The sequence below is a fragment of the Pollicipes pollicipes genome, unplaced genomic scaffold, assembly GCF_011947565.3.
Source record: "Pollicipes pollicipes isolate AB1234 unplaced genomic scaffold, Ppol_2.1 Scaffold_6686;HRSCAF=7923_pilon_pilon_pilon, whole genome shotgun sequence".
Taxonomy (NCBI): domain Eukaryota; kingdom Metazoa; phylum Arthropoda; class Thecostraca; order Pollicipedomorpha; family Pollicipedidae; genus Pollicipes; species Pollicipes pollicipes.
Genome location: NW_023596921.1, coordinates 27993903 through 28005191, shown reverse-complemented (window position 1 = coordinate 28005191; position 11289 = coordinate 27993903). Strand labels below are relative to the sequence as shown.

At 48.3% G+C, this 11289-nt stretch overlaps 1 protein-coding gene across 1 annotated transcript in view; it reads left to right on the top strand.

Annotated features, from left to right (window-relative positions):
• Positions 1 to 1298: 1298 nt before the first annotated feature.
• LOC119108147 (rho GTPase-activating protein 100F) overlaps positions 1299 to 11289 on the top strand; it is a 36287-nt gene continuing 26296 nt past the window's right edge. The window contains exons 1-2 of the mRNA XM_037231725.1: positions 1299 to 1576; positions 5844 to 5958. Coding sequence (XP_037087620.1) covers positions 5872 to 5958 — 87 coding nt within the window. The 5' untranslated portion in view covers positions 1299 to 1576; positions 5844 to 5871. The remainder of the gene's footprint in view (positions 1577 to 5843; positions 5959 to 11289) is intronic.

The window sequence follows — 11289 nt, the reverse complement described above, 5'->3', positions numbered from 1 at the left end:
AAATTAAATTCGCTCCTTACTTTGTCAAACAAGGCTAGCAGGGCCGACAGCATATTCTTGCAAAGATTTCTTTGTCGGGCGGAAAAGATCCTGCATTTATCTAACCAATGCATTTGCGGCTACTCTGCTCACGGATTCAGCGTGATTGCAAGGGAAGCCGTCTAGTTATAAGGAATGCTGTGAATGTTTGAAATCTCGGCAACAACGATACAAGTACTCAGCGGACTGTGCCGGCTGAGTTGGCAAGGCATTTGCCCTATTGGCCGACAGCTTGTGGTTTGTGTTTTACGTGACTCCGAAAGACCTCAACATAACTAAAAGTTTCATGTGTACACTAATCTCACCCATTTTCATCACATTGTTTTCTGGTAAGATGCTGGAGGAAGAAGAAGACACGTCATGAAAAAATGAAGTGAAATGGATGCCCCAGACGGCAGGTAAACGGTTGTATTGTTGTGCTCCACGTCTCTTTAACGGTCGGAAATATCTAAGCAGTGTGCTTGCCAAAAACGCTATTTTGAATCATGACATTTTCCAAGCGCGCTATGATTGCGATGGAGTCGAGGTAGTCATTTTTAAATTAAAGACAATTCATGTACCGTACTTTGAGGTTTGTTATGTACATCCCATGCCCAAATGCCCACCGAATTACAGTGCTGGCCTCTAGATTACCTAAGGCAGCAAATAACGTAACTTCCATGTGAACAGCGTTCTTTGTCAACACAGGCTCAGCCTCAACCCAATCGGTCTCAGCGGATTCCGAGCCTCACTCCTGTCATGAGAACTGTTTTAGTACAGCCAGGCTCATCCACCATACAGGACCCCATCGATACCCGTCTGGGAGTATTGGTTTCTCTCCGTCCACAAAGTCTGCACCGCTCAACCCGCCTAGCAACGGCACTCGAACCGCTCTCCAGCCGAGGCAGGCAGCGCATTCTCAAACAGCTCTGCAAATCCCACGGAAAGGCGCTCGACCCATCTCATCAAAAGCCTTTTCTTCCACCAACGCTTGACCTTTCACCCTTCACCCGACGTCCCCAAACCACCGCTACGTCAGAGCGGCCTGGAGAATGTGGAGCCGGCTCGGGCCGGGTGCTCTCCCCCAGGGTGCCGTCCCGTCGTGGGGCCGGATGCCGGTGGCGACCTCTAGAGAGCGGCGGGCCGCCACCACCTGCCGGCCGGCGGACCGGCGGGCGGGCGGGCGGGCGCGCGTCGGCGATATTGATCGGACCGACGCGCCGGCGCGCCGTCTGGTGGCCGCGCCGCGCAGCCGGCAGCGCCCCTCGCCGCGCCGCCGCCGCCGCCCGACCCCGGGTCACCGCAGTGCACAGCGCCCTGTGCACGCGACCGCCCCAGGCGCCGTGTCAAGACGTGTGCACAGTGCAGGCGGTCGCCAGTGCGCCGCGTTCTGCCGCAGGCGGCGCCCGCACGCCGAGTGCAATGGCCGTGTGAAAGTGCGTGGCGGCGTAGATCAATAGTGCGTACTATGAAGCGGGCCGGCAGCACGGCGGGCGACGGCCGCGGCGCCGCCCGCGGGCCGCACCGGCTCCGCTAAGATGCTGTCCAGATTACCCAGGTGGGTACTCCGCCGCCGGCCACCAGCGGCGGTGCCGGGATGGCCGCGGTCGTGGGGGGTTCGTCACGTGACGTAGCGATGGTTTAGGGGCGGCGTGATCACCATGTGTGCGGCATCCCTGCACGAGGCATTTTGCTGCGAAGGTCGTTGATCAAGACAACCGTTGGAGCTTGGTGATGCATTTAAAACGGGCAAACTCAGCACCAATATGTCTCCCTGAACTGGGATGGAGACACAGACTGATATAGCCAACTCCCTTATAAAAAGCACGACCATGCCGCATGCCTGCCTTATTCATCCCTCTGCGTCCTCGGCCCTCTGATAACGATCTGACCCGGTGTTGGGGAGATTGCAAAGCTCACCCTCTGCCCTTGGTCGAGGCTAATTGGCCGCACCAATAGGGCGCGTGGGCAGTATTACTGCTCGGCGGAGTACCGGTCCCAGGCGGCCAACCCGTGTGGGACGGCGCCGCTCAATGCCTACGAACAAGGGGAAAGGCATCCGACAACGAGGTCATGCGAGGCACGCAACGGGATTGTCAACAACGTGAACGGCCTTGTCAGGTAGCACACCAGCTGCACATAACTATACCGCCAGCTGACCAATGGAAAGCAAGCGGAACGGACTTCGGCTCTCCTTGAAAAGTACGGAACAGTTTTAAGAGGTTGAATTGTGCTGTTGAACGGGATTAGCTGAAAACCATCCGGGGCACTAGCGATTGTTTATGAACACTCACACTGGTCGCTTTGTCTCGTATGGTTGAAGCTGTACATGCCGCACTTAATTCCTAACACGTGCATGAATCGAGCAGATGTTATTTTCACATAGTGTGGCAAGAGGCCGACAACTCCTGTAGTCATTATCATGCATGGCTCTAATCGAGCTGAGAATCATGCGCCAGGGTGCTGCTATGGCTGGATGAGATCTGTCATGTCCCTGTTGTGCCAGGGTGCTGCTATGGCTGGATGAGATCTGTCATGTCCCTGTTGTGCCAGGGTGCTGCTATGGCTGGATGAGATCTGTCATGTCCCTGTTGTGCCAGGGTGCTACTATGGCTGGATGAGATCTGTCATGTCCCTGTTGTGCCAGGGTGCTGCTATGGCTGGGTGAGATCTGTCATGTCCCTGTTGTGCCAGGGTGCTGCTATGGCTGGGTGAGATCTGTCATGTCCCTGTTGTGCCAGGGTGCTGCTATGGCTGGATGAGATCTGTCATGTCCCTGTTGTGCCAGGGTGCTGCTATGGCTGGATGAGATCTGTCATGTCCCTGTTGTGCCAGGGTGCTGCTATGGCTGGATGAGATCTGTCATGTCCCTGTTTGCGCCAGGGTGCTGCTATGGCTGGATGAGATCTGTCATGTCCCTGTTGTGCCAGGGTGCTGCTATGGCTGGATGAGATCTGTCATGTCCCTGTTGTGCCAGGGTGCTGCTATGGCTGGATGAGATCTGTCATGTCCCTGTTGCGCCAGGGTGCTGCTATGGCTGGATGAGATCTGTCATGTCCCTGTTGTGCCAGGGTGCTGCTATGGCTGGATGAGATCTGTCATGTCCCTGTTGTGCCAGGGTGCTGCTATGGCTGGATGAGATCTGTCATGTCCCTGTTGTGCCAGGGTGCTGCTATGGCTGGATGAGATCTGTCATGTCCCTGTTGTGCCAGGGTGCTGCTATGGCTGGATGAGATCTGTCATGTCCCTGGTTGATATTCTTTTCGACACGGAGAGCTCTGCGTCAGGCCCTCGAACATGGTGCAGCGTCCAATCACTTTAGCAGAGGTTGGTGATGCTCATAGGCTTGGTGTAATCTGTATTTTTTGTTGCCATTTTACTTCATGGCTATCTGATGTCATTCAAGTGTCCTGCGCGGCGCGGGATAAGCCAGGCGATCACCGACGCGATCAACACAGCTATAGTTAGCAATTATAATTTAACTAATGTCAGGAGCTAAGGTAATGGACGCAGACACCATTGGTGTCCCTTGTATTGGGTCGGATCAAAACGTCGAAAGGCTCGCCTGCCGTCATTCAGACGTGAGTACTATGTTTTTTGACAATGTTCGAATGCTTGTTGAAAGTCTACTTTTCGCTGAAACCAAAACTTTGTCTGTCGGGCGCACGTGGGCGGCCACCTCCTCCGTCGCCCCGAGCGGCACCTCTGGGATAAGATGGCAGATGATTTGGGATCCGGAGCTTCAACTGCTTGCCTGATTGTGCTTGCCAACCTCTCGCATAAAATGCCTGATTGATCAAATCCACATCCTCTTTACTGGCCTTGGCTTGGGAGTGCAGGGGAGGGGGTCATCTCTCGTAGCAAAAACTGGTACGTCGGTCTCTTCAAGTAGCTGCAGCGTCTCACGTGCCTAATGTGTGCTGGTGACATCTGACCAGAAGACATTCTCGTCATTACCATATTTGGTTGCTAGAAAAGATAAAAGCCTCATGTTTGCACTTCTGACGGCATGCTGGCCCGCCTCATTGTTTTTGCCGGGCATGACCACCAGCTGGGTGATCGTGCACGATATCATCCCCCATCACGATCATCTACGTGTGCTAATTGGGAGCAACACCAGCAGCTTGCGTGGGCATATGCTCCCTGCCCTGAGTGTTACGTAAGGAGGAACATATATTCCAGCGAGTGTATAAAACCGCGTGTTTCCCTGGATTTGAGTGCCAGGTGGATGAAATATGGTTCATCGTCCATTAATGTCCTTGGCCTGTCACCTGGACATCGGTCCTCAAGACAAGATACCAATGTGAGTCTTCTTACACCTTTTTATCTCCAGAGACTCCCCGTGTCTTTGTTCGCTTTCTGCACTGCAGTTCATGCGACAACGCTTCGCTAGCAGGTGCGGCGATGTTCCGACTCTATCCTAGGGGCCTTCACCGGACGCCGTCTGAGCCCTGGCGTCACTTTTAAAATGCTTCCGGCGTTCTTCGGTGCACCGAGCACGCTGTCTAATCTCCAGATACGGTTTTGGAACGCCAGGGTTGCAGCAAATCAATTGTGTGTTAAACGAGGCCATTCTCTTAACACGCGCCTGGGTGGCCACTTGGATACCCTTCGCTCGGGTGGGGGATCAATTTGACCTCCGCTGAGATCTAAAAAACTAAGAGAGCTAGAGACACAAAGTTCACAGGGTGTGTCGACCTGTGCGCGAATCCACTTCGATCAAAGTTTGTGGTTCCTAGGCCATGATCTTCGGGTCAAATTTTGGTCAAACGATGTCAAATTCCAGGTTGGTTTCCAAAGAGCCCCTATGACCCAGATAGCTGTTCTAAGCAAAAGGCCATATGCTCATTTACTCAGTGACTTTCCTTGACCTTTTGAAAGCCATGGTGACGAAAATAAGGCAAGACTGCTTTGCGTTGGGTATTTGAATAAGTGACAAAGATTACGTTAGGCAGTGTGTTCCTACAAACAAAATGCTGACCTGAGTCGTTCAGGTCAGTGACCTATTCTGATCTTTACGAAGTACACGGAAGGTGTATAAGGCGGTTCCTGTTAACAATAAATTTGAAATGAGCGCTAGAAACTACCCCATATAGTAGGCCCTAGCGTAATAAAATAATTTGACCTTGGCCTTGGTCTTACCTTCATACCAGATCCTAGGTCAATGTAATTTGTTCATTCAATTGTTGTGTTGCTTAAAAAGCATCTCAGAGATTTATAGGTCTGACTTTGACCTGCCATAGGTCAGCGACCTTATGAGGCACATCTAAGAGTTGGGGCCAGACGATTCGCTATTTAATTGTCTATAGCTATGCAAAATATGGCGCGACTACCCCGTGCTGTTCGGAAACCATTGCGGAAAATCTTCGGGGGGTCAATTTAACCCCCTCCGAGTGCGTGTTAATATCAAGACGACAGAGAGAAGGCAGGGGCCTACTTCTTACACAACTTGTCCAGACTTTTTCCACCGCCTGACCTGGCGAACTCGTGATCCCACGCGTACAGTCTTTGCTTCAGGAAAGAGGAAAAAATTCGTCGAGCAAGTAAAATTCAACTGTTGTTTGACAGGGAGAGATCCACAGTCGGTTGGAAATTGGAAGAAAGGTCTAAGGCTGGTTGAATGCAGAATTGGCCACAGCTGGCAATTCTAATTAAGGCAATCGATTAGTTCGCAAATGCCACGGTTTGGCAGCGGTAAACCAAGCACTTTTAAAACGAAAACATGTCTGGTGGATATTGGTTACGGATGAGCGGAACTCTACGTCTGTATAATCATCACGGCCCAATTTTTAATTAGGTGTCATGCCTGCTGTCTGGTGTTTCAGCTAGCCTCCTGCTGCCTGACGTCGCCCGATGGTCGCCGCGCCACGCTTCAGGAGACGGGTCAGGCACAAACTCCGGGTATCCAGGGCAGCCATGCTCTGCTGCGGACGAAAAAAGGTCAGTCTCGAGCAGCGCCGGAGCGTCACACAGCACACGTCAGAAAGATGCGCCTGGTTGGGTTTTACTCATTCGTTGTCTACGCTTAAGTTTGTCGTAGTCCCCTTTTAATCCTGTCATATTTCCCAATGTTTCATTTCTGACAACGTGCGGACACATAAAGCCTTTATACACAAGCTATCTCTAGAAGCGCTGAACTAGCTGTCAAACATCTGCATCCTTGTGATCCAGCTCATCAAATATGGTTTGTAAATTGCAAAGTTTGATGAAGACATGCAGCAAACATATTATATTTGTCCAGAACCGCGAGTTATTTGTTTGAGCAGAACAGCAATCATAGTCCTCCAGGAGTTTTCGAAGCTAAGCCAAGCGGATATGCTGCACGAATAGCAGAGATAAAAAAGCTTACGCCTGTCTCCCACAAAATACAAATGTTCTAAACTGTCCCCTTAGCCCTCGCCCTGATCCGCCGTTTTTTCATAACGCGGTCTGATAGAGGGAGGGGCGAAGGTTGATGCGAACCCTACCCGCTGGTGATTCTGGACTAATAAAGATAGAACTTAACAAAAATGCCAATGAATAAGTCTCAATGAGATCTCGCGATTGGTACTAGCTATTGTGTTGTTAGTTTAATAATTAATCCCAATACGGCAGGTCAAAGGTCAAACTTTCCAAAGAATCGCACTTTTTAGCTTTGCATCGTACCTATGAGACCATGTCTCGTGGGGATACGAAACTTAAAGAGGTGTGTTCTTGTTTAATTCTGGGTACGATGCGGTATATTTGCATGCGTTTGGAGCATATATGTGTGATATATGATTCCGCTAATGTAAGTGTACCGGCCAGCCGCGCACATTCGGCGGCATCGTCGGTTGCCGCCCGCCGCCCTGCATCGGCCGTAGATCTCCGTGAAGTGTTCTTCAAATCCGCCACTGCTCCGACAGCAAGGATGCTAGGAACACGTTTCTGGTGTCCAAACACGCGCAATGAATGCTCCATAGTCTACATAAAATTTTAGCACGATTGCAAAGCATCTCAGAGAGGTATTCTAAAAGCCTTCAGGGGCGGATCCCGTCCCCTCCCTTTCACGGCAAGGGTTTACATGGTTTACAGTCAGAAAAAGGAAGTCAGATTCAAGATGTGTTGCTCGTTGATTTTTATATTCAAGTACATTATATCTACTAAGGCCGTTTTGGGGATTAATTTGCAGTTCCTTCCTGTCAGCCAATAAGCCTATGATAATACCAAAAGAGGAGTGGGCCTATGATGATACCAAAAAGAGGAGTGGTTTCAAGGACTGTTTTTTATTTATGTCACTGAAAAATGAGTGTGGCAGTTCCCTGCCCCCCTTCCTCTCCCCCCCCCCTCCTTGCCTCACATAAGCAATATTCCCATAGCATACTGATATTGTGTTCTAGGCATCCATATTGTATAAAAAAACTTCCAAAGAAGGTATTTCTTGCCTGAATGAAGGCACCAGGAGGCCGCACATGATATCTTTTCTTCTCATGAGACACCAGCTTAATCCGTCGAAGGGGAATAACTTTCAGACAATCAGTCCACAAGCTATGACAAAGATGTCAGGAAGATGTTAAGCCTAAAGGCATCCTGCATCTAGCACCGAAGCATGGGATATGTCCTCTTCCCAATTGAGGGCTATGCTTTACATAGCATGCTCCATCATATGATTTATCAGAAAACGTAGATCAATAGGAAACACATCCACAAAATTTCCTAAAAGCTCAACACAAAAATATTTCTGAAATTAGCATCTTTAGTTTACTTTCAGAGCTTTAGTTTACTTTTCTTTAAATTAAATTTTGTCTATGCATACTTGAGTATATCACATTTCTGGTAACAGCTTTTCCTAATTGGCAAATAATAGCAAATATGCCAAAGTGATGCATCACCCGGCCTGAATCATGCCCCAAAATCAATATTACCTTGCTTCCTCTGTGGCACTACCTGTCAGACAACTGTTCTCGAGATGGAAATCTCAATGGACTTCAAACACTTTGCCGCCATATGCTGAATTTATCCCCACAAGACGTAAAGCAATCGCAGAATGGAATTTCGCTCAAGTACTGTCCGAATAAAATATTGTAAAATCTGGCCAAGTTCCTATGCTTTTTCAAACGTCAAATACATGATTTTTCAATGGTGATGCCCAATACTGAGGCCTGGCGCTGAAATGCTACTAACAGGTGTAAATTGCAGTGAACTGAACGTTTTCACTTCACAACAGAATAAATTTTCAGATATTCGTCTAGATATTCAGTCCCATGACCCATTCACAGCCATATACTGTTGGACAGGCATCTATGCAAAATTGTGTATGCCCTATCTACATGGTTCGAGCCAGGGTATATAGGAAGTCAGCACCCACTCACACTCACATTACTCACCGACCGAGTGTTACATTTAAACTTATCCTCACTCAGCAGCTCCTCACAATCCCCCTTGGAAAACATACACGGGGGCACGAAACCGGATGATTGGTAATGCTCAATGCCGTGATCCCGCATTTTACGCCAAACCATCCCACTCTGACAGGAAGGAAGTTAGATACTAGTTGGTAATGACGTCATATATTTTTTAATCACTTTTTCTGCTTCATGCCGTTTTTTGTCAACAAGAAGGAGTTTCAAGTGACACTAATGAATTGAAATATTAATTTGACTTCTACGGTGAACAAGGCTGGTGCGCAAATTCAGCTTGAAAGTTACATGACGTCACATAGAGCTCATGTGATGAGTTTGCGTCTTCGGTGAGCGACCACCTTTTTGCTCTGAAGAGGTAGCGCAGTAAGCACGGGGGGGGGGGGAATATTGTAAACTGAACTAAATTACCCTTCAAAAAATGAGAGATAGTGGAGTGTGCTCAGAAATTGCCCACAAACTGTCTACCCCACACGGCGGTACAGAAAAAAGTCTATGCCACTGAAGCATATTTTCTTCTTTCAGTGTTGAAGTGCGCGGAATTCCATCACAATCAACATTTGGTGAAAAAATATGTTCAATCAAACTTTGACAATGAGAGCGCTTTTTCAGTCTCTTTTCATGCAGGGCGGGGATTCTATCAGTCTCACACGTTTATGAGGAGTGGGCTTTTTCCGTGATGAATGCATCACCCGCGCTGACCAAACTATGGGATCACGCTTATCTAGTCTGTTAACCGAATAACAGCGGAAATTGCCGTGGAAAGCCAATTTGAATTCAGTTAAACATTCATTAGTGAGCTTCCCTTAATGGCGTAAGACAATCGCGCTGATCGCACATGCGTTATCATGCAGATGCTGGTAACACATTAGCACATGGAGTCCGTCGTCTTTGGGAACCTGCGCAGATCGTTTTGATCTAATAATAAGCTAAGCATTGTGGTTCCAAAAACGTCTAGTTCGATCAACAACAAACTCAAAACATCCAGAATATTGTCCTTTCGCATTTCATTTTCAGCATTAAGGACTTCGAATAAAGTGATATAATTTTAAAAGTGCTACTCTACACCACCATACGGCTTTTCTAAAAACAAAGCTTTATTTAGCTATAAAACTATAAAAAGAAAAATCGTAGTAGCAAGAAAATTGTTGCAATGGATCAGAAAAATGGTCCGAGTTTCTTCAAGTGTTTGCCCACGCTTATCCCTTTCATAGGCCAATGCTTCTCATTTAATGTCCCGTATCTTTATGGCTGCTCAGATCTGACATTACTATCGAAAGTGCTTTAAAACCGTCGGGTCTGTGGCTGGCGTTCGAGAGCGGGGCACCCGATCCGTACATCGAACCGCGTGTTTGTTTGCTGGTGTAAAACAGTTAGCAGCTCTCCCCATCGTCGGACGTTGATGGTTTGTGGTGTAAAACAGTCGGCAGCTCTCCCCGTCGTCGGACGTTGTTGGTGCTATGTCGTTGCGACTCCAGATTGCGGAGATTTGGACATTGCTTTTCTCCGTGTCCTGCCTTGTCACAATTTGCAAATTTTACGGTTCTTGTCGTAATTGAGTCGGGGCGATGAGATTGGGATGGCATTCAATGTTGCATAAAAGTCCACCTCGATTAACACGGTGTATGCACGCATCTTGAAAACATTACAGCATAACCTTTGGAGAGCTACGATCCTTGTTGAAAACTGCATGGCGATATTGGTATTGGTCAGGTTACAGAGATGCGCCTGTTAAAAGCTTGGCAATCCGGGTCGGGCAGAGCCACCCGCTGAAGCTACACAATTTCCGGTTAATTTGCGTTTAGACAAGCCCAGTCTGCGGCCTCGCCCGTAATATGTGATGCCACTTGGATGAGGCTTCCTGTATCACAGCATTCCATAAAACCCATTTCAACTTAGTGGGCGATTCTCGCTTTGACTTTCAAGCCCTGTGGCACCGAGGAGTTGTAACGTGCGATGCGACACATGACACGGCCGTTCCGTGTCAGTCTCATGCTCTTGGCCAGGACGTCTTTGATGAGTCACGTAGCCATCACCTCTGTTACACGAACCCACGTGTCTGCCAGGCATAGTGGTCCTAATGAGGATATGAAGATAGAAATAGCCCGGTGTTCTGGCTAGCCGAGACACTGGGCGGTGACGTCCTAGATGGCGCCGCCACTTGTCGCATGTGCTTTCTCCGGTTCACGACAAAAAAATCGAAGTAGAAAAGGACTATGTAGAAAAAATGCACTTATCTTCCTTAACACCTTTGTCTTTCGACTATCAGCCCTGTCGACTTTCATTCTTGATGGCATTTTGTATCTCGACTTTTTCCTTGACTTTTTTCCATTTGGCTTTTTACCATTCGACATTTTCCATTTGACCTTCTCAACGGACGCCAATTATCTTTGCCACCACGGAAATTGGATGCCTTATATGGCAGTTGAATCCACATGTGCAGTGATGCGTACTGAAGCCATTGTGTTTATCATTCGCCGTGAGAGACCAGCAAACTGGCAAATGTACAACAGTGACCGTTAATGAAGTGGGCCTTGCGCATTTGTAACACCGGAATGACACAAATCCCTACATGCTTCGGCGAGATGTGCAGGGTAGACGTTTAGTTGATTTTTGGCACCACTAACCGAGAAGTCACTAGTGTTATTGTACGTAATTATGTCGCCTGATGGAGGAAAAATAAATCAATTTTCCAATACAATTGCCTGCATGAGGATTACATTCATCTGTTCAGTGGACATTTTCTTGCCACCCTTGTTGTTATTTCAGCAAAAGTTTCGAAATATTACAATAGATATTGGCATATGTATGTTTTGGCACATGATGAAGATGTTAAACGCAAGACCAGATTATTTTTTTGGACCTGTACTTCAACTCTCGCAGTCCATACAGC